We start from the raw sequence: 23,210 nt of genomic DNA, 5'->3' as shown, positions 1-23,210 counted from the left end.
ACCTCTAACGTCTGCATACTCCTCATTTTCAAGGCTGGCCATATAGTCTAAGAGATTGTGGGCGCACTACCTCTGTTGTCCCTTTTTGGACAGGCGACCGTGCGTTTCTCTACATTTCTTACATGTGTAGAGACCAAAACTGTCAAACAGTATTTATCGCACCGCCAAATGATATTGACACATCCCCGAAGTGGATTTCTCTCTTCTTGTCATTGGTCCACGTGGACTACTGGACCGAGGTATTACTCGTGAACCACAAGCATCACTTTTATCACCTTCACGCCGCACTGAGACTAACCGATCTTCTAGAGAAAATGAGATGCGGTCAAAGCCTTAACCGCATCACCTGGGGCTGGTAGGGCGCACGATTCGTTATCTCAGCTTCGCACCGCGATCTCACAGACCATCCATCTCGATAATTGTAGCCGAACCATCTACAGCTCGGCTGCCGCGTGGTTCCACTACCTAGAACCGCAACGCTGGGGTAGATAGATTAAATTTGGGTTTAAGAAGATGAATTTCAAGAGAGGAAATGGATAGATGAAATTATGCGAGCGACGAGGTCAACATTGACGATGGGAATGCCATGAGACTTGAAAAGATTGGAGACAGTGCTCTTCCCTGATGCGATTCCACCAGTCAATCTTACTATCCTCATCTCCACACAACCCCTCTTTCGATGAAGGTAATTGAATACAGAAGAATAATACAGACTACTTGCCAATTCGGTGTAGTCTGAATTGATTGTTTGTTTGCCTGCTCTCACTGCCTCAACTTCGCTTAGATTTTTATATGATAGGTCGGTGACTGCCATTAAGCTGACCGTCATTGCGATGAAGAAGCCCATTTTGCTCCAAAAAATACGAGGAACTTGTGATGCTCATGTGCACATTCAAGAAATGGGTCGTATGATCAATTATTTATTAAAAGGAGAAAAAAAAATGTTTTGAGATTGAATCAAAAAAATAATATTTTTTTTTTTATAAATTTGATCTACTCCCTCTGTCCCAAAATATTAGTTCATTTTTCATTATCCCAAAATATAAGTCCCTTTTAAAAAATCAAGGACAAAAATAATATGAATTTCCTATTTTCTTCAGTTCACCCTTTTCAAATTTGTGAGCACACTGAATGGATCTTTGTTTAAAGTTAAGGAAATTAGATGTATAAGAGGGATAACATTGCAATTTTATATATGTATTCTTCTAGTTAGTTATTGGTAATAGTTGCATATGTTGAATTTTAATGTTTTTCTTCGTGTTTTGGCCAACAACCATGGGCAGATTTCACTTGATGGAAAAGAACAAAAATTTTAAAATATGTTACTTAGCAAATTTATTTTTTTCCTTCTCAATCAAGAAGTTCATTAGTCTTTAATTTTGTGAATAGTTATCGTGGAATTTTCCTTAGAAATGCAGTGGAAAGCTGAGAACTAAAAAAAAAATAGGGGGAGGCATCATGGAAATGATATATGGCCTAAATTGATTTCCTAGTATTTATGCAGCAAAAAATTACGTTAAGAACATAGATACTAAATACATTTTAGTAAAGGGACATTGGATATAAGAATTTGGTGGTGTTATTCTTGCGTGACATAACACGTCTCATATCGCAAGGCTCACTGTAATAACTATACTCAATCAAGTTATTTGACCCCAACTAAAAGGAAAGAAAGAAGTTCTTTGGATGTGACTCTGTTACTTGAAGCCAATAGTCTTTAATAGTCTCATGGATTCCAGGTTGCAGTCATATGCTGTGAATCATCTTAGTGCCAATGAAATATTTCTTTAGATTATTGGCTTATAATTATATGTTATGGTTAAATCAACTATTTTTTGTGTATTTTTGGTGTTGCACATGAACATACTACATGCTAACGTCTTCTACTATTTCATGTCAGTGCAGATTCTATGTGGCATTCTCTATGTTTTAAATCTGGGAATTGTCTTGTACATCTATGTGAAGATTGATGTGGTATGGAACGTTCCTTGTGTTATCTGAAGTACTAAAGTTTGTTGTACTTGGACATGTGTTATAATTTTGGGATGCTTGACTCGTCAAACCCACTTGACGATTCTATCCATACAAGAACAAGAAGAAAAAAAAAAAACCTGATTTGATATGGTTAAGATTAAAGCCATCTCGCATTGATAGGTTCATTTTAGACTTTGATTGGCTTGCAGTTTTCAACTTTAAATGTTGGGGGCTGCCTTGGTCTGTGTCTGATCATTGTCCTATTATTATGAAGGAAGATAGTAGGGACTGGGGTCCTAAACCTTTCAGGTTCATGAATTGTTGGCTTCTCCATTCTGGTTTTCTGTCTATGGTTGCAAAGGTTTGGCTTGAAGCAAAGGTTGATGGGTGGGCTGGTTATAGTCTGTCCAAAAAGTTGGGTTTTTTAAAAAAGCATCTCAAGGAGCGGAATGTTTCCGTTTTTGGTAACCTTACATCCCAACTGAAACTTGCTAAGGAGGAGTTCCATCAGCTGGACCTGCTAGCTGAGTCTAGAGAGTTGTTGGCAGCTGAGATATCCAGAAAAGCAGAGTTGAGGGAGTTAATTTGGAAGTTAAGTAAGAGGGTAGAGTGGTTTTGGCTTTAGAAATCCAGACAAGACTGGGCTTTCAGAGGTGATAAAAATACAAGGTATTTCCATTTGATAGTTAAATGTCAGCAGAACATTAATCTCCTTAACTCAGTGGTAGCAAATGGAGTGGTGGTTGATGATCCACTAACAGTAAAAAGTCAGGTCTGGAATCATTTTAAGAGTGCTTTTTCAGAATCATGAAAGGTTAGGCCAAAAATAGGAGGGGTATTTTAGATCTTAGATGGCTCCCAAGTTCTTGATCTTGAAAAGGAGTTTACAGAGTCAGAGGTTTGGAGTGCTCTGAAGGTCTGTGATGGGAACAAGGCCCCTGGGCCAGATGGCTTTAATCTTTTGGCTATTAGGAAGTGCTGGAAATTTATGAAAGGGGATATCATGCTATTTTTTTAAAGAGTTTTTGCTAATGAAAAGCTGGCCTCTGGCCTTATTTCTTCTTTCATTGCTCTTATTCCCAAGACTGAGAACCCCAATAGCCTCAATGATTTCAGACCAATTAGTCTTATTGGTTCCATGTATAAGATTCATGCCAAAGCGTTATCTAGCAGGCTGAAACTAATTATTCCATCTATTATTAGCCCTTCCCAGTCAGCTTTTATGGGGGGGGGAGATTCATTCTTGATGGGGTGCTTGTCGCAAATGAGGTGTTGGATTGGTTGAGGAGTTAAAAGAAGAATGGGGTGATTATAAAAATTGATTTTGAGAAAGCATATGATTGTGTAAATTGGAATTTCTTATTTAATCTAATAGAAAGTTTTCATTTTGGTCTTAAATGGAGGAATTGGATCAAAAGTTGCGTTACCAAGGCTAGAATTTCTGTTTTAGTTAATGAAAGCCCTACAGATGAGTTTGTACCTGAAAGGGGTTTAAGGCAAGGGGATCCTCTCTCCCCTTTTTTATTTAATATGATTGTGGAAGGTCTGGATATTTTGATTTTGAGGGCTAGAGAGTTGGGAGTCTTCAAGGGGGCTGTTATTGGGAATGATTTGGTTAAAGTGTCACACCTTCAATTTGCAGATGACACCATCTTGTTCTGTGAGGCCAATCAGGAGGAAATTCTTTGTATCAAGAGGTTGCTTTGATGTTTTGAAGTTGTTTCTAGCCTAAAGATTAATTATAGTAAAAGTTCAGTTATTGGTGTTGGTGTGGAGGAGGAATTTCTGGATTAGGTTGCTGATATCCTTAATTTGTCACGACCCCACGCCGCCCCTAGTAGAATGGTGCCATGATGGCCAATAATCCGAGATTACCAAAGGCCAACTTACAAAAATTCACACAACAATCAGAGTATACATATGGGGCCTACATGTGCGGAAGCAATATATTTAAATTTAAGTAGTCCATAAGAGCAGTGCATAGATCAAATGAAAAGACATACATCTTAACATGATTTTATAACTTGGATACAAATAAAATAAAGTACAAAATACATCTTGATCAAAAGGCTTCTCAAGCCGACATAAACAAAAGAAGCAACTACAAGCCAAGAAGCATAATCTTCAAGATGCTACAAAAATGTGAATCCAAAACAAGTTGCAAATAATCATCTAGGCATTGCCGCCTTCTTGCTCATCACATACATATATATAAGGAGAGGGTGAGCTTGGATACTCAGTGAATGATACCAGTAATAAAGGTTTTGCATGAATGACATTCAAGATCTCTTTTCTAACAAAACATAGCATAACTTGTACAAAATCAAGGGATGAACCAAGTCTATCAATCAAGTCTATCAAATCTTTAAGGGATGCTTACTAGCATCAATATAATACAAGGGGAGACATTAAACAAAGGTGCTACAAAAGCTTAGAGTCCTCTAGCACGTAAGGACTTGTGCTACAAAGGCTTAAAATCCCCTAGTATGTACGGACTTGTGCTACAAAGGTTTAGAGTCCTCTAGCACGTACGGACTTGTGCTACAAAACTTTAGAGTCCCTTAGCACGTACGGACTTGTGCTACAAAGGTTTAGAGTTCCCTAGCACGTACGGACTTGTGCTACAAAGGTGTAGAGTCCCCTATTACGTACGGACTTGTCAATAATGTCGTCCAAAACAAGGCTAATACTTGATACACAAAATAGGGGTATTCATTCATGCTTAACAAATACTTTTTCCAAAACAAAGCATAGCAAAGCTTTATCAAAACTATATAACATAACTTTATTAAAAATACCACTCACATAGTTCTTTGGATGTAGGAATTACAAGCAAAGATCCAAGTCCTACAAGCACATAATAAATCCTATTGAATGCGTTTCAATTAGACAAGGTGAGATGCTCACAGATGGATATGAAATGCATCCTTAAAATAAGCTTTACATGACAGGAAAGGATCTCGGCATTTCTTTCAAAAATCAAGTCAAAACAAAGCAAAACGTGCTGGGAGTTAAAACACTGCCTTTTCATCTTGGAAAACATGCTGGGTACTAATCAGGTCTAGGCCGAGGTCCCACACCCCTTGGCCGAGGTGTGTTCCCAACGACCACATTCAAAGAAATGAAGTCTGGAAAAATCTGGGTTTCCCTCTAAAAGGACATGAAGAACAAGAACATGAAATGCTAAAATCATAACTTCTTTATTCAAAATCTGAGATTTCACGAGATGAGTTTGAAAACATGGACCTGGGTACCCATACTTGAAGATCTTATGAAAACAAACACAAAAATATGGATCTTGATACAAACTTTCGGATCAAAACATGGTTTTCTTTCAAGAACACAAGAACATCATTTTCTCTTTCTAAAACAAGCTTTAAATCAATGCATGGCTCATGAATCATGCTAGATCATGCAATGTGATCGGATCAATATAAAGAACAACAAGAGTAAATCAAGATTCTAACCTCAAAACACGGATTAAACGGCTCAAACTCTAAAGATCAAGCTTGGGATCTAGCTCTCTCATTCTAACTTCCTCTCCTATTCCTAGAGCTTCTCTCTCTACCATGCAAAGGATATGACACAAAATGATATGTTTCTAACTCTACCGACTGACTTAACCCTCTGCTGGGACATGTGGCAACGGCTGATTGGATCTCCTCAAAAAGGTGATAGAAAGACAAGACAAGGCTATGACAAAGTGTGTACGTTAAGCAAGGTAACAAAGGCACTCCGGTGGGTAATGATCTCGGCTAGGATAAAGCTTTGGCAAGTAAGGTCTCAATGATCTCGGCTAGGAAGGACAACACTTGGCCTAGATATGCCACACCTCGGTCTAGATATGCCACACCTCGGTTTAGGTCGTACCAGTCTAGGGACAAGATCACTTGGGTATAACATCTCGGCCTAGATAATACACATCTCGGCCTTGGTGATGAACACCTCGGCCTAGATAATGACATCCCGGCTAACATGTCAGGGTGAGAGTGGAGGTCAACCAAGGTGGTTCCAAGATGGTCCTAGGTGTAAGGAGTTCAAAGGTGTAACCTAGGCTTAAGATGACCTCGGCTAAACTCACACCAAGCAAGGAACAAAACATGCAAGCAACACTTATGCGAAACAAATCAAGGTTTGTAAATGCAACTTAACAAGACAAGATCATGTAAATACATGCAAGCATGACTAGAGTAAAGTGAGGGTTGTTACATCCTATCCTCCTTAAAGAAGTTTGGTCCCCAAACTTAAGTTTCCTTGGCCCAAAAACAACTCTGGATGTCGGGTTTTCATTTCTTCTTCCATTTCCCATGTAGCATCCTTACCATAATGCTCTTTCCATTCAATCTGTACCATTGGTATCGAGTTGTTCCTCAACTGTTTCACTTGCCTATCAAGAATCCGTATCGGCTTCTCCTCATAACCTAAATCTTCGTTAATCCCAATCTCAGAATGGTCAATCACATGCGGGGGATCCCGGATATACTTCCTCAACATCGAAATATGGAACACATTGTGAACTTGACTTAGTTCTGGTGGCAAAGCAAGTCTATAGGCAGCTGGGTTAACCCTCTCAAGAATTTCAAACGGCCCGATGTAACGAGGTGCTAACTTACCTTTTCTCCCCAATCTTGAAACTCCTTTCATTGGTGAAACCTTCAGGAATACATGATCCCCAACTTCAAATTCTAACTCTCTTTTCCTCTGGTCGACGTAACTCTTCTGTCGACTCTGAGCAGTTTTGATCCTCTGTCGAATGAGCTTAATCTTCTCGGTTTTAACTTGAACTAGCTCGGGACCAATCAAAGCTTTATCCCCTACTTCAGTCCAACATATCGGCGATCTGCACTTCCTCCCATACAAAGCTTCGTACGGCGCCATGCCAATGCTAGCTTGATAACTGTTGTTGTAGGAGAATTCCACCAACGGCAAATGCACTTCCCAACTTCCCTTGAAGTCCAATACACATAGTCTGAGCATATCTTCAAGCGTTTGAATTGTTCTCTCTGTTTGCCCATCGGTCTGGGGATGAAAAGCTGTGCTAAATCTCAACTTTGTTCCCAAAGCTCCTTGTAGACTCTGCCAAAATCTAGAAACAAATTTCGGATCTCGGTCTAACACAATGGACATCGGCACTCTATGAAGTCTAATGATCTCATTCACATACAACAAAGCGAGTTAATCGGCATTAAAGGTAGTCTTAGCAGGCAAGAAGTGTGCTGACTTAGTTAATCTATCGACTACAACCCAAATGGAATCCATACCCTTCTGTGTCCTCGGCAAACCAACTACAAAATCCATGGAGATGTGCTCTCATTTCCACTCGGGGATCGACAAAGGTTGAAGAAGTCCTGCTGGCCTCTGATGTTCTGCTTTCACTTGCTGGCAATACAGACACTGAGATATAAACTCTGCTACCTCCCTCTTCATGTTTGGCCCCCAAAAGGTCTGCTTCATGTCTTGGTACATCTTGGTGCTCCCTGGATGAACGGCGAACTTGGAACCATGGGCTTCCTGTAAAATCTTCTTTTTCAACTCTGGGACGTCGGCTACGCACAATCTTCCTTCAAACTTGAGTTCCTGGTTTTCAACGGCATATCCTAACCTCGGCTTAGTGACAATCTTATCAATCACCTTCCTGAAGAACCTGTCTTCCATCTGCCTGGTCTTCACTTCCTCAATGATAGTCGGCTCCACTGAAATCAATGACAAATAAGCTGAATTCCCAACTAACTTCCTGCTCAATGCGTCGGCCACTGAGTTTGCTTTACCTGGATAATACTGAATCTGCATGTTGTAATCTTTCAATAATTCAAGCCATCTTCTCTGCCTCATATTTAATTCCTTCTGGGTGAACAAGTACTTAAAACTCTTGTGGTCTGTAAAAACTTGGCAAGAGGCTCCATATAAGTAATGACGCCAAATCTTCAAAGCAAACACTACGGCTGCTAGTTCTAAATCATGGGTAGGATAATTCTTTTCGTGAGGTTTCAATTGACGCGATGCATATGCTATAACCTTACCCCCTTGCATTAACACACATCCCAAACCCTTATAAGAAGCATCACTATAAATCTGGAATTCCTCATTACCTGTCAGCAGTACAAGAACTGGTGCTGTGACTAACCTCGTCTTTAGCTCCTGGAAGGCTGATTCCCTATCCTCGGTCCATTCATACGCCACTCCTTTCTGAGTTAGTTGCGTCAAAGGTATTGCAATCTTCAAAAAGTCCTTCACAAACTTTCTGTAATAACCGCCCAAACCCAGAAAACTACAAACCTCGGACACATTGGTCGGTGTCGGCAAATTCACAGCGGCTTCAATCTTACTAGGATTAACCGAAATACCTTCTTCATTAATCACATGCCCTAAAAACGAAATGCTGGAAAGCCAAAACTCACACTTGCTAAGCTTGGCATATAATCTTCTATCTCTCAGAATCTGTAGGGCGAGCCTCAGATGCTTCTCATGCTCAGCTTCACTCTTGGAATAGATCAATATATCATCGATGAAAACAACCACGAACTCGTCTAGGTACGGCTTGAAGACCCTATTCATCAGATCCATGAATGCTGCAGGAGCATTAGTTACTCCGAAGGGCATAACCAAAAATTCGTAGTGGCCATACCTTGTCTGAAAAGCAGTCTTCTCAACATCCTCGGCTTTAACCTTGAGTTGGTGGTAGCCTGACCTGAGATCGATCTTAGAAAAGACTCGTGCTCCCTGTAGTTGATCAAGTAAATCATCGATCCTCGGCAATGGGTACTTCTTCTTAATGGTTACCTTGTTCAGTTCTCGGTAGTCAATACAAAGGTGAAGTGTACCATCCTTTTTCTTCACAAATAAAACTGGTGAAGTACTTGGCCTAATAAAGCCCTTATCTAACAACTCTTGTAATTGCAGTTTCAACTCCTTAAGCTTGGCTAGGACCATTCTATAGGGTGTTTTGGAGATAGGCTGGGTTCCCATCATGACGTCAACAGTAAACTCTATTTCTCTATCGACTAAGCAGCTAGGCAAGTCATTTGGAAAGACGTCGGGGAATTCCTTAACAACTGGGATGTTGGCCAATTCAACGTTCCCACTCAGATTGTTTAGTATACTACACAAATAACCTTGACACCCTTTTTGAATCAATTTATAGGCCTTCATGGATGAGATCAAGTAAGGTGGGGATACTACTCTCTTACCCTGGAACGTAACCTCGGCAAGGTTTCGGGGTTTCAATGTGACACTTTTGGAGACGCAGTTAATGGATGCATGATTCCCTACTAGCCAATCCATTCCCAATATGACATCAAAGTGGGTTATGTTCAATGGCATTAAATCAACAAATAATTCTACATCCTCAATCACAACAACACATGCCTTATAAACGGATGAAACAGTCATAGTTCTCCCAGATAGAGTAGACACAGATAACACATAACTAAGGGGTTTTTTTCCTTATTCAACTTCTCGGAAAATTTAGCAGATACAAATGAATGTGTAGAACCCGAATCAATCAATGTATATGCATCTTGACAGCAAATGGGAAGTATACCTGACACTACTGTCTCGGCGTTCTGGGTGTCTCCTGGCACTAGAGCAAAAACTCTGCCCTGCCTCATCTGTCCTTTCCCGACGTTGCCTTTCTGCGCCGGGCCCGAGGTGTTCCCATTCTTCTTACCGTCATCAGCCTTTGCCTTCGGACAGTCTTTCACACGATGACCTACCTCACCACATTCAAAACAAGCTCTAGATGCCCAACGACAAACTCCATAATGTGGCTTCCCACAACTTGAACATGTCGGCCTAGTGCCACCTTCCTGTCTTGAGTTGCTTGAATTTCCTATGTTCGTCTTCTTCCTGGCATCAAATGCTCCTCAGCGATTGTCGTAATTCTGTCTCTTCTTCTGGTTCTCTCCTGAACTCTGGTATCGATTTAGGTTAGCTTCTGCTAGGATGGCCTTGTCTAACACTCCGGCGTAAGTCGGCATGTTGAGCATGTTCACTCGGTCCTGTATCGGTCCACGCAACCTACTTTCAAACTTTCTAGCTTTTTTGTATTCATCATCGACCATATGGGGCGCATATCTTGCCAACTCGGTAAAAGCACGGTCGTATTCCGCCACTGCCTTGTTGCCTTGTGTCAAAGTCTAAAACTCTGTGGTCTTGCGGTCTCGGACACTAAGGGGGGAATGCTTATTATAGAACAAATCCAAAAATCTAGCTCAAGTCAAACCTGGGTTACCCTCTCAGACCATCATCCACCATCTTCGAGCGTCGTCATCCAACATGAATGCTGCTAGTGACACCTTATGGGCATCGGTACTGGGAAAAATCTCAAACGACTTCTCTATTTCCAAGACCCACGCTTCGGCTTTCATCGGCTCTATACCCCCTTGGAATCTCGGCGAGTTCATCTTCTTGAACTCTTTGATCAAGGTTATCGTGCCGTTCCCATACAAAGCCTGCTGTGGAGGCACTTCGGCACTGGAGGAGGTGGAGGTGGAGGTGGGGGCGGAGCTGCATGTCGGCCGTTTGTCTGCTCGGCCTGAGTAGAGGTGGTGCTAGTGTCTTGCGACCTAGGTTGCCTCAACTCACGAACCAAACCTTCGACCAACCTTTCCAATCTGTCCTCAGAATCATCTCGGCCAACTGGAGGTCTATCCCTTCTCATGATGCTAGGAGTATGCAAAATATGACTTTAAAACAAAATGAACTAATAAACGTGTATGCAAGTAACAAATAGTTATGCCAAGATGATACACATCTTGTCAAGTAGCAAGCAATATGATACAATCCTAATATCATTCTAAGGGAAATCCTAAGCTCTTTAGGACTCAAAGTGTGTGAATAACGTACTATAAGGAACCGGTGCTCTGATACCAATCTGTCACGACCCCACTCCGCCCCTAGTAGAATGGTGCCGTGATGGCCAGTAATCCGAGATTACCAAAGGCCAACTTACAAAAATTCACACAACAATCAGAGTATACATATGAGGCCTACATGTGCGGAAGCAATATATTTAAATCTAAGTAGTCCATAAGAGCAGTGCATAGATCAAATGAAATGACATACATCTTAACATGGTTTTACAACTTGGATACAAATAAAATAAAGTACAAAATACATCTTAATCAAAAGGCTTCTCAAGCCGACATAAACAAAAGAAAGAACTACAAGCCAAGAAGCATGATCTTCAAGATGCTACAAAAATGTGAATCCAAAACAAGTTGCAAATAATCATCTAGGCGTCGCCGCCTTCTTGCTTATCACCTACATATATATAAGGAGAGGGTGAGCTTGGATACTCAGTGAATGATACCAGTAATAAAGGTTTTGCATGAATGATATTCAAGATCTCTTTTCTAACAAAACATAGCATAACTTGTACAAAATCAAGGGATGAACCAAGTTTATCAATCAAGTCTATCAAATCTTCAAGGGATGCTTACTAGCATCAATATAATACAAGGGATGACATTAAACAAAGGTGCTACAAAAGCTTAGAGTCTTCTAGCACGTAAGGACTTGTGCTATAAAGGCTTAGAGTCCCCTAGCACGTACGGCCTTGTGCTACAAAGGCTTAGAGTCCCCTAGCACGTACGGACTTGTGCTACAAGGGTTTAGAGTCCCCTAGCATGTACGGACTTGTGCTACAAAGGTTTAGAGTCCCCTAGCACGTACGGATTTGTGCTACAAAGGTTTAGAGTCCCCTAGCACGTACGGACTTGTCAAGAATGTCGTCCAAAACAAGGCTAATACTTGATACACAAAATATGGGTATTCATTCATGCTTAACAAATACTTTTTCCAAAACAAAGCATAGCAAAGCTTTATCAAAACTTTATAACATAACTTTATTAAAAATACCACTCACATAGTTCTTCGGGTGTTGGAATTACAAGCAAGGATCCAAGGCCTACAAGCACATAATAAATCCCATTGAATGCGTTTCAATTAGACAAGGTGAGATGCTCAAAGATGGATATGAAATGCATCGTTAAGATAAGCTTTACGTGACAGGAAAGGATCTCGACATTTCTTTCAAAAATCAAGTCAAAACAAAGCAAAACGTGCTGGGAGTTACAACACTGCCTTTTCATCTAGGAAAACATACTGGGTACTAACCAGGTCTAGGCCGAGGTCCCACACCCCTTGGCCAAGGTGTGTTCCCGACGACCATATTCAAAGAAATGAAGTCTGGGAAAATCTGGGTTTCCCTCTAGAAGGACATGAAGAACAAGAACATGAAATGCTAAAATTATAACTTCTTTATTCAAAATCTGAGATTTCATGAGATGAGTTTGAAAACATGGACCTGGGTACCCATACTTGAAGATCTTATGAAAACAAGCACAAAAACATGGATCTTGATACAAACTTTCGGATCAAAACATGGTTTTCTTTCAAGAACACAAGAACATCATTTTCTCTTTCTAAAACAAGCTTTAAATCAATGCATGGCTCATGAATCATGCTAGATCATGCAATGTGATCGGATCAATATAAAGAACAACAAGAGTAAATCAAGATTCTAACCTCAAAACACGGATTAAACGGCTCAAACTCTAAAGATCAAGCTTGGGATCTAGCTCTCTCACTCTAACTTCCTCTCCTATTCCTAGAGCTTCTCTCTCTACCATGCAAAGGATATGACACAAAATGATATGTTTCTAACTCTGCCGACTGACTTAACCCTCTGCTGGGACACGTGGCAACGACTGATTGGATCTCCTCAAAAAGGTGATAGAAAGACAAGACAAGGCTATGACAAAGTGTGTATGTCATGTAAGGTAACAAAGGCACTCCGGCGGGTAATGATCTCGGCTAGGACAAAGCTTTGGCAAGTAAAGTCTCAATGATCTCGGTTAAGAAAGACAACACTTGGCCTAGCTATGCCACACCTTGGCCTAGATGTGCCACAACTCGGTCTAGGTCGTACCAGTCCAAGGACAAGATCACTTGGGTATAACATCTCGGTCTAGATAATACACATCTCAGCCTTGGTGATGAACACCTCGGCCTAGATAATGACATCCCGGCTAACATGTCAGGGTGAGAGTGGACCAAGGTGGTTCCAAGATGGTCCTAGGTGTAAGGAGTTCAAAGGTGTAACCTAGGCTTAAGATAACCTCGGCTAAACTCACACCAAGCAAGGAACAAAACATGCAAGCAACACTTATGCGAAACAAATCAAGGTTTGTAAATGCAACTTAACAAGACAAGATCATATAAATACATGCAAGCATGACTAGAGTAAAGTGAGGATTGTTACATAATTGTTCCAAAGGTGTGCTCCCTATTTCTTTTTTGGGTCTACCTCTTGGTGCTAGCCCTAGACTTAAATCAACATGGGTCCCTATTGTTAGGAAGTTTAAAGTTAAGCTTGCCAGCTGGAAGAGAAGGCATTTGTCTTTTGGTGGCAGATTATCTTTGATTAAATTTGTCTTGAGTAACCTCCCTGTCTACTACTTATCTTTGTTTAAGATCCCTGGAGGAGTTGCTAATGACCTTGATCGTATTCAAGCCTCCTTTTTATGGGAGGGTTCTGTCTTCAAGAAAAAGGTGCATTTGGTTAAATGGTCTGAAGTAACTAAAGATTTAAGAGTTGGTGGTCTTGGCATTAGGAAAATTAGAGATGTGAATCTATGTCTTTTGGCTAAGTGGTGGTGCAGGTTTGGGTGTGTGGAGAAGGCTCTTTGGAAAGATATTATTTGTAGTAAATATAAGTATGCTCCAAAGTCTTGGTTGCCTCCATCTAATCTTCAAATTTTTGGCTCTAGAGTTTGGACTGACATACTGTCAATAGTTGTTTCCAGGCCTATTTTCTTTGATTTTTTGCATTCCCACATTAGTATTGATTTAGGTGACGGTTATAGGTGCTCTTTTTGGAACGATTCTTGGACTGTTGCTGGTTGTTTGAAGCTAGTTTTCCCCAGATTGTATATGCTTTCTCAGGATAAAGAAGCATCTGTTCTTGATATTTTCAGTAGAAGATCTTCTTCATCTGGGTGGGTGTTAAACTTCAGAAGAAACCTTTACTCTTGGGAATCTGCAGATTTATCTGCTCTTGTTCATGTTCTTAACTCTGTCCCAGTATTAAGATCTGGTGTGGAGGATAAATTGGTGTGGACCCTTGGTACCTCAGGGGTCTATTCAGTGAAATCAGCTTATGTGTGGCTTTCCTCCATGGACAGCTCAGGTTTAGTGGTGCCTAGGTTGTTGTGGAAGGGTATTTCTCCTCCAAAAATGCAGTTCTCTTGTTGGTTGGCTTGGAGAGGTAGATTAAAAACTTCGGTGTTTTTGCAGAGTATTGGTGTTTTAGTTCCCAATGGCTCCTTTTGGTGCTGCTTTTGTCATTCTAGTGTTGAAGATGTAAGTCATGTCCTTCTCCATTGTCAGCTTGCTTGGTGCATTTGGTCTGAAGTGGTTAAGTGGAGGAGCTTGGTGTGGGTTATGCCTCAGAGTATATCTCAGCTTTTGGATTGGTGGGGTGGTTTTAAATTTAAGAAATTGCTTAAGTGTATGTGGGATGCACTACCATCTGTGGTCATGTGGTATGTGTGAAAGGCTAGGAATGAAATCAAATTTTCTGGTTCACAGGTTAGCTGGTGTGGTGTCTGTGAGTCCATTAAGTTGCATATTGCTCTCTTGGTTAAGCACCATACTAAGGGGGTGGTTTTCTCAGTAAATGACTTGCTCTTTAATTTGAAATCTATCAGGGGGCTTTGAGTTGTGGTTGTTGCTGCCTACCCCTTTGTTCTGGGCTATAGTGGTTGCTGTTGTCTTCCTTTTTGTCTGCGAGGCTGTTGTTGCTGTGTTGTTCATTTTGGTGTCTGGTTGCTTGTTGTTTCTATTTTGGTTTTTGCTGGTTGGATTCTCTCCAACTAGCTTTTGGCTTGTGTTAGCACATGATTGGGTGGCTTTCTTGTGCCAACCTAGTTGGGATGAGTAAAGTTCACTATGATGCTAGTGGCACGACTTTTTTGTTCCTTTATTGATGTCAGATGGAATGATCTTTTCCTTGGTTCTAATTCAATAAAGTTTTATTTTTGTTGATCAAAAAAAAAATGAATAATTTCATCGTCAAAATTTTACTACTGTGTAAATTTTTATTTTAAACTGTCTAGTCATCACTAATGGGCAATATTGGACCCTAGGATCTATCAAGGTGGATATTTAACAACAATGTAATCACCTTTTTATATTCCTATATTATGTCTTGCTTGTATGCTCAGACCATTACCTGTGAAGAGTGAAGCAGAATGCTCAAACATGCATCTTTGAAATTCTTTTTATTTTCTGTCTGGTTGTAATACAATTAACATCAGATTTTTCCTTTTGATTCTTTTTGGGAAGGATTGAGTGGTGAGTTCTTGTTAGAACTTAGAAGGTTTGTTTTTTCTTTCTTAACATATATATTTTTTTCATTATTGCTAGGCTACGAGAGTTAGGAAGAAAGCAAAGACTGTCAAATTACTACTTCAAAATGTGATATTTCTTATTGTACAAGGACAGTAAGATTATTTTTCATTTTGGTTGTGTAACTTTGTAGTCCTAATATACTGCAATCCCAAAGTTTGAACTTCGTTGTTGCTGTACTGTAAGAAAAATCTTGATCATGAATGAGATGAAGCAGAAGACTAAATGGTTGACCCTTTTTTAAATTTTCATTTGGAAGTTTGGAGTGAATGTATCTGGTTTAAGGATACCATATATTTTGTGAGAAGAATACATGGATATGTATGCACACATGAATGCATGCTCACACACTTTCTTAATTATGTTACAAGTTCTTACCTGTATGTATCCGAAACTACTCCATGCCGCATTGATGTTTCTCTTATATCTTGCCTTTTATATGTCTTGCATTACTATTGAACTTCCTTGCAGCTTCCATGGTGGGCCCTTTCCCTGCTTTGTCTATCAAAAAGAGTGCACTCCATCTTTGTGCTTCGTCTTTTCAATGATTGCTTTGCCCCGACTCTCTTCCATGCTGTACTGCCCTTACTTCTTAACCAAAAGTGGCATCTGGGTTTGATTATTTTCAGGTGATATTTTATCAATTATTCAACTTCCATAACACTAAGATGGGTTTGTTTTAACTTTTGTCATGATATTATTACAGTGGAGCTGTTTCGATACAGATGAATGTGCTTCTTTATGCTCCACCTTTACTATTACTCATGTTGAAGGTACATCAATCTGTGGCTTTATTTTTTGAAAAAAATAAAAGTATATTTTAAGAGTATTATCTGGTTATAGCATATAATTACTGAAGCAACGATTTACACAGTACAGGCTATGGATATAGCAGGGGTGTTTTCGGCTTTAGCAGGTGCAGCAATTGTGCAGGTGCTAGTTCTAAAATTTTCTGTTTTTGTAAATTGTTGTGCATCATAATACACATGCACGTAGAATGATATTAATATTAAGATTTTAATGGGCAACCCTGAGTCTTTTGCTGCATAACGCATTGATTGCTTCTTTTTGTGGATGCATTTTTGTTTCATCTATCCACTGTTTCGTAAAGAAAATGCAGTGTTCTTTATTGAGGAAGAATAATCAACATATTTCCCTCTTCTGCAATCTGATTAGGTGAGTTGGACTGCAACTGCAATTAACATTTAGAATTTCTTAACAAGTGGAAATCACGTATGATACACTCAAGTAGACAAAATGCAAAAGCAAAGAAAAAAATAACAAAAAGTTGGATATCTTGCCTACTAGTTGTTGATTTTTCCAGATTTTGACTTCTGAAAAAACCAGTTAAATTTATACAATCTCATTTTCATGTTGCTTTAGAACTTTGCTTTTGTGTTTATTGTGATATAATGCTTGTTTGTAATTTTATTTCATGTTCTTTGTCCAAGTAAATTGATTAAAAACTGACTTCTCATCTATTGATCAGGTCTGTTAACTTCAAATTTGTGCCTGAACCAATTTTTGTATCAAAGGAGTTTGCGGTCTCTTTGCTTATTACTCACCTGATACTACTTGCAGTGTTCGGCCACTACAGATGGTGCAAGTAAGTAGATCTTATGCTCTTCATTGTCGGTAAATTAAATGAAGGGAAGTGGCAATGACGAGATATTGAGATTAAGAAAACTCTTGCCTCTTCCTGTACCAAATTCAAAGTTTAAATTAAGCAGTGCTACTAACATAGCTCAGAATTTTTTCCAATTTTGGTATTGCTTTCTGCTTTTGGATAAGATAATTGGATTATTGGCTATAGATGTACTGCAAGTGTGCATGAGCCCTTGTAGAGGGTACTCACACAGTTGTTTGGTTTGATGGAATGATGGGCGCGTGGAACTTAGAAATATAAAATTAAAATAAAAAGAGTAGACAGAGTAGTAGGTGGGCATGAGAAAGGACTACACCAAAAAAACAAAAAAACAAAAAACAAGAAACTGTGTTTCTTCGGTCTAGGGCAGTAGTTTTTTTTTTTCTTTCTTCTCCCTCCCATCAATGTTCTCATGTCAGTAGTTAAGTCAATTTATTTGAAGTTATGTTCTCATTGTGTTTGTTTTTGGCAGGCATGAAGGTGGACTTTTGAATTTCTTGCATTCAAGGTTTGTCCCTGTGAAGCTGAGGGTTGTTGATCGTCACTCTACTGTCAAGCTTCTAAATAAAGAGCGTAACCTTCTCCTTTCTAATGTTCTTGTTAAATGTTTCCTTCATTTGTTTCAAAAGCTCATGTTTTTTAAGTCTTCTATATTATTCCTTTTTCTGAATTGGAGACTATGGATATTGTAATTGATTCAGATATTGTGACTACCCCGTTTGTTGGGAACTTTATTGGCATTTTATGTGCCAGGTCACTGCATTTTCAGTTCTACTTGTGGTAAGTACTTTTGGACTAAATTCTTTTCTAATTCTTGTAAATCTAATAGCTTTACAAAAGTACTCGAACAACGATCTTTTACCTTCATATCCTCATTCTATAGTATGTGCACCAAGTTGTACTAACAGCAAAAAAGAAAAAAAAAATGAAAAAGAAGTGTTCCTGATACCTTTTCTTTTGTTCTTGATGCAATATAATTTATACTTAATTTCATAATTTATCATACCTGAGTTACATGGGCTTGGGCAGGTGTAAGTGTCCAAGTCCCTAACCTTTATAAACCTAAATTTTTAAGATATTGGGACGTGTATCCAAAAGTGTTGGAAATGGTTATAAAATTCTGGATAAAACCAGAATTTTTTCCTAAGTTCGGTCTATTTTTTAGGTGGGCCCCGAGTGTCGATTTACTCGGGTCAAAGTGGTAACGCGTTCTATGCCGCGTTGTGATTCACGTGGTATATTTGGTTGCTCAAAACCATTACCGAGTGAATGGGAAATTGAAGCCAAAGTGTGCTCCATGGAAATGGAGTTTTGGTAGAAATTCCTTAAGGTTGTAAATTGGCTTGTCCCACATTGATTTGGTAGGAAGTTTTGAAAGGGTTTATAAGGCTTAGGGTGAGATACTTGGGGTGTGCCCCAAGGGGTACCCAAGTGTTTTAGAGGGAGAGGTTATGGGCAAAATGGGATAGACCCATTGGACCCAAAAATCACCACACAAGCCAAAAACATTTGAATTATGTTTGGATTTTTTGTTCATCCAAACAGGGCCCTTCCCGGTTTCAAACAGAAATAAACTGTTTTGGAATTAATGCACACCCAAATAGGGCCCTTCCCGTTTTACTATCTGTTTGAATTGATTCAAATCTGTTTGAATTCAAAACCCAACAGGTATGATACCTGTTCAATTCAAAACCAAGAGCTACATACCTGTTTAATTCAAATCCAAGAGCCACCTTCACATCTATAAATAGGACCATCCTCATTTGATATTTTGATTCAGAAATTTCGTATTTCACCTCTGTTAATTCTATTCTTCATCTTGCTGCATTTTATTTCCAAAAAAAAGAGTGTAAACACTTAGTGTGTTCGTAAGGCAAACAATTAGTAGTGCTGCTATTGTTTGTGGTAGATCATTTCATCTTGGGAGATAGACGTCCAAATTCTGAAAGCACCGTGGAGAGGACGAATCTGTCTTAAGGACACAGTGTCAAACACTGGACTTGATCAGAAAAATAATTCGAAGAAATTAAATCAAGTAAGTTATTTAATTTACTTTCAGTGTTGTTTTTATTTGTTTATTTATTCAGATTTTAATTTTGTTTTTGTAACAAAATAAAATCTGTTTTTTTATTTATATATTTTTATTTCAAGTTTGATTTTTGTAATCAAACATATTCTCTCATTTTCTTTATTTCTTTATATTCTGGTTGTTGTTTAGTACACAACAGAATTTAATTAATTTAAATACAGTGAAGGTTGCCTAACAAAAAGTTGGATACAGATACAGGGACATGCCATGGACGAGACTTTGATGTTGTAGTTATACATTGACGAGACTTTGGGTTAAATTCTAACTACTAGATTTTAATTTGTTAAGAAATATTCATGTTTAGTTAAGATTTTCCATCTGCACGTATTTCTACAGCCTACCATATCTATTGTGGAAAACATCTTATCCTACATTACTACGGTACGTTGATCAGACCTTTCTTTTTTCTTTTTCTCTGCATTATACAGACAATTTTTCTACCCAGGTGATTCGTTGATCCACTTGTACAGTTTAATGTTGTTTGTAGCGGTGGAGTTTTGCTGGAATGTCTTCCCATCGAACGACTATTCATCCTTCATCCACCCTGCTGCTTTGTGTTCACTTAATTATACTATGGGGCCTGTGGACTCACTACAGGGAAAATGGGTATTTTAACGACGTTTTTTTAAATGCCACTTTTATTAATATTTAACGACATTTTATAAAAACGTCGCATATTCCTTTAATAAAACGACACCGTTTTGGAATAGGAGACGTTTAAAAACCCCTCCAAATATATTGTGCTTCATGCGCCTATTTTGAATTGAGAATACTTGTTAAAGCTTTGTAAACCCTTATTTTGAATCTCGGGCTTTTACAATCCTCACGCCTCTCTCTTGCTCACCCCCAATTGCTTCTAAACCCTTGAGAGCAATTTCGATTCAGATCGATTTCCTTTGAGATTCACCTGAGTATCCTTATGTGGATAGTAAACCATTAACTAAAAACAAGAGAAAATGATATCCTGACCTTGGAGCTACTTCTATATGTTCTCCTTTGATTTTTCCTTCCCAAAAAACAAAGAAAAAAGAAAAAAATAGAAATCTATGAACCAATTTTGTCTTATAGATTAAGTTGAATGTTAGACACAAGTGTATTCGAGCTTTCTTCATATTGTTTTTTTGCCACCTGATGACTAGTGTATTTTTATTTTCTTTATTTTTTACCCTGTTTGTATTTTCTGGGTAAACTGTTTTCTTTTTGGTCTAGTTGATGAGATTTTCCAGAAGTGGTCCCACAAACAAATTTTGTAAAATACTGTTTATTCATGTGCTTTTGTGTTCATTTTTGTGTTAGTGATAGAACTATTTTTCAATAAAAGTCTTAAGAACATAAGCTGGATAACGGATAAAGATTTTTTCCATAGTGGGTCTTACCAATAAATTTTGTGAAATTTTATTTATTAATGTGTATTCTTTTTTTATTTTTGTCTTTGTTTTTAGTGTTCATCATATATATATATATATATATATATATTTATATATTTCAATTGACATCCCCAGTGTCCAAATGGGAGTTTTTCTTTTTCATTTATGTTTGGGAACTAAATATTTTAATTTAAAAGTCAAAAATTATTATAAATTGTTTAATTATTTTTTTTATTTTTTATATTTTTTTTTTGTAAAAGTTAAATAGTTGTTTTAAAAATCAATTTCCAAATGAGTTCGTTTGGAAATTAAGGCTTCGTTTGGGAACATATTATTTTAGTAATTTTTTAAATTTTTACGAAAAGATGTGCAGAAAATTAGAACAACCATTTAAATTTTTAATTTTTGGGGCTTCCTTCTTGAATTTGAATTTAAATTGTAAACAACCGTTTGGTTGTGTCACCCTGCACATCTTTGATTGTTCCAATGTCTCACAGATCTATCGCCATTGATACAAGTTGCCATGTGTCTGTTGATGATTGGAGACCTTCACTGACTCCCCAAATTACCCCTTATGAACTACGTGTCAGGCTGTGATTGACTTGTACAAAATATATGGGCAACATTAACCCCCACACTAATATTACCAGAACTTGGTGATATTAGTGGATCCATGCATTATATGTTTTTCGAGGCATATCACCCACGATCTAGGACGTGCTTGGTAAATGAACAGTCCTGGAAGTATAACCATCTTCAACCAATGTTCAAAAATCAGAACATTGAAATCTCTTTTTCTTTTGAACTTTACTCATACTAATTGAGCAAACGAAGAGACTAATACTTTCTTTATGGCTAACCAACCCTTCTCCTGCATTAATTAATCATACGAAGAGGCATTGGACAATGATAGCTACCCTTGAAAGGATTTCTATGCATTTATTAGCCAAGCTTACCCTCCTCAATTTATACAAGTTATGGAGGCTTTTACAGAATACCAACCTTTAGAACAACAACTTGCACTTATGGACCTCGAAGGCTCTTTATCTGCCTCAAAGGTCTCTGCTTCGAATGAGGCTGTCGTTGCCTCTTCTGTAAAGGCTACTGGCTGGAATATTTGGCCAGAACCGTCCCAGCCCCAAACAAGGGAGCAAATTCACCATAGACTTGTTAAATTCAATGACCCCACTTTGGTTCCTCCTTCCTCTCACAGTTCAATGGTATATCCTTATGTACCATTTGATTGCCTTCGTTGCTTGGAAGACAACCTACTTTTAGCGTGGTACACCTCCACTTTGCCAACGAAAATAGTGAGGAAGACCCTAATCCAATTGAGGCTCTGGGACTCAGCCCTTTATTTTTGGCCAAGAAGGTAAAGTTTTGTTCTTCTGAATGGGCTCCAATTCCCTCTTTCTTTTGGAATGAACCCAACTGCACCTCTTCTTCCTCAAAATCCTAACTAGACTGAGGAATTAAAACTTACCTTTTTTGAGGGTTAGCACTTCCCCTCATATCAAGCCCCAATTCCCTTTATTGCTTACAAGTAGTATAAGGCCCAACTTTGCTTGCTGCCTTCTCCCACCTATCCTTCGAAGTGCTTTGAAATGACACCCCCCATAAAAACCTTCTATGGGCTTGAGACATAGTCTCCCGAAGCCACAACCTTTATTCAATGGCCTAGACAGAACTTTACACCTTCCTAGACCAACTCCCTCTTTTGCTCAACTGGCATAGGAGTACCTTGTTCACCAGCGAATCATTGGATAAGATCTTTGCCACTCATATTCAAACCCAATACGAAGTAGAGAATCTCTTTGAAGAATATGAAGATTTCAAGAACAATGACCCAGCATACAGGGAGGATACCAGCATGGATGAGGTGGATGAGGTGGAGAGAGCACTGAAGCAAACAAAATTTGAAATGAGGGCCTAACAGCTTTTCCACCAAATAAGGGCACACCAATTAGAGAAGCCTCATTTAGATAGGATAGAGGAAATGTTAGAAAAGGAATATGTATTAATTGAATTTTACTGGACTAAGTTCCATGACCTTGTAACCCTTTTCATTCCTTACTTTTATGAAATTGAGAATGTAATCAAATAGACCCCCTCAATGTAAATGTTTATGTTAATAAAATATGGGTTTCTTTGTTCCAATTGCATGGTTTTATAGTTTTATATTTTCTTAATATGTATGCCTTTAATTTCAAGACTCGTATTTAAAAAATACTAACTTCGAAGTGACCCATTCCTTTCGAAACCAAATCAAGCATTTCCAAGCACACTTTTTCTCTTCTAAAGATAGCAGAATGTTCTTCGAAGGAAATTCTCTTGGTCAGAAAGTCCAAAAATGTACTTCCAAGACCTTCGAAATGTTGAATGGATCTTGAAGTCCACATGGGTCGAATAAAACCCGAATAACTTGGAACTACTTAACCCGGTAGACTAAGGGGTTGTTTGGGGTGTCCTAAATAAGTGCACTTTTTGTCTTTTTAGACTAAAAAGTGGAGGTTGAAAATATGAATGTTTGGGTTAACTTTTTGACTTTTTATGAAAAAATGTGTAATAAAAAATTGTAAAAATTGGTTTGCAGGGGAAAATTAGAATTGGGAGTTGTGCAGCCGTAATTGTTGACTTTTGGTGAATAGTGATAACTTTTTAACTTTTTGAGTAACTTTTTGACTTTTTGACTTTTTTGAGACTTCTCAAACTTGGCCTAAATGGG

At 38.5% G+C, this 23,210-nt stretch overlaps 1 protein-coding gene across 3 annotated transcripts; it reads left to right on the top strand.

Annotated features, from left to right (window-relative positions):
* Positions 1-277: 277 nt before the first annotated feature.
* On the top strand, positions 278-19,913 carry LOC114271956 (dol-P-Man:Man(5)GlcNAc(2)-PP-Dol alpha-1,3-mannosyltransferase-like). 3 transcript variants are annotated; one of them, XM_082890910.1, is made up of 9 exons: positions 278-685; positions 15,856-16,013; positions 16,091-16,157; positions 16,264-16,317; positions 16,505-16,560; positions 16,874-16,990; positions 17,502-17,809; positions 19,455-19,499; positions 19,606-19,913. In XM_082890910.1, exons 1-7 carry the CDS (start codon positions 680-682, stop codon positions 17,719-17,721), a joined length of 678 nt encoding a protein of 225 aa, XP_082747036.1. In that variant the 5' UTR covers positions 278-679; the 3' UTR covers positions 17,722-17,809; positions 19,455-19,499; positions 19,606-19,913. The 3 variants fall into 3 exon arrangements, with proteins under 3 accessions (XP_082747036.1, XP_082747034.1, XP_082747035.1); XM_082890908.1 differs by having other exon boundaries at positions 288-685; positions 16,496-16,560; XM_082890909.1 differs by having other exon boundaries at positions 288-685; positions 16,496-16,560; positions 19,589-19,913.
* The last annotated feature ends 3,297 nt before the right edge of the window (positions 19,914-23,210 follow it).

Source organism: Camellia sinensis, chromosome 10 (genome assembly GCF_055761805.1).
Source record: "Camellia sinensis isolate YWXY chromosome 10, ASM5576180v1, whole genome shotgun sequence".
Lineage (NCBI taxonomy): Eukaryota > Viridiplantae > Streptophyta > Magnoliopsida > Ericales > Theaceae > Camellia > Camellia sinensis.
Note: the sequence above shows the minus strand (reverse complement) of the source record. Positions and strands in the feature narration are given on the sequence as shown.

Bases quoted from the DNA above. Each gene is read 5' to 3' on its own strand.
- LOC114271956 (XM_082890908.1), top strand. The intron at 16,158-16,263 runs GTACATCAATCT...TACACAGTACAG, and splicing joins TACTATTACTCATGTTGAAG to GCTATGGATATAGCAGGGGT. The intron at 16,991-17,501 runs GTAAGTAGATCT...TGTTTTTGGCAG, and splicing joins GGCCACTACAGATGGTGCAA to GCATGAAGGTGGACTTTTGA.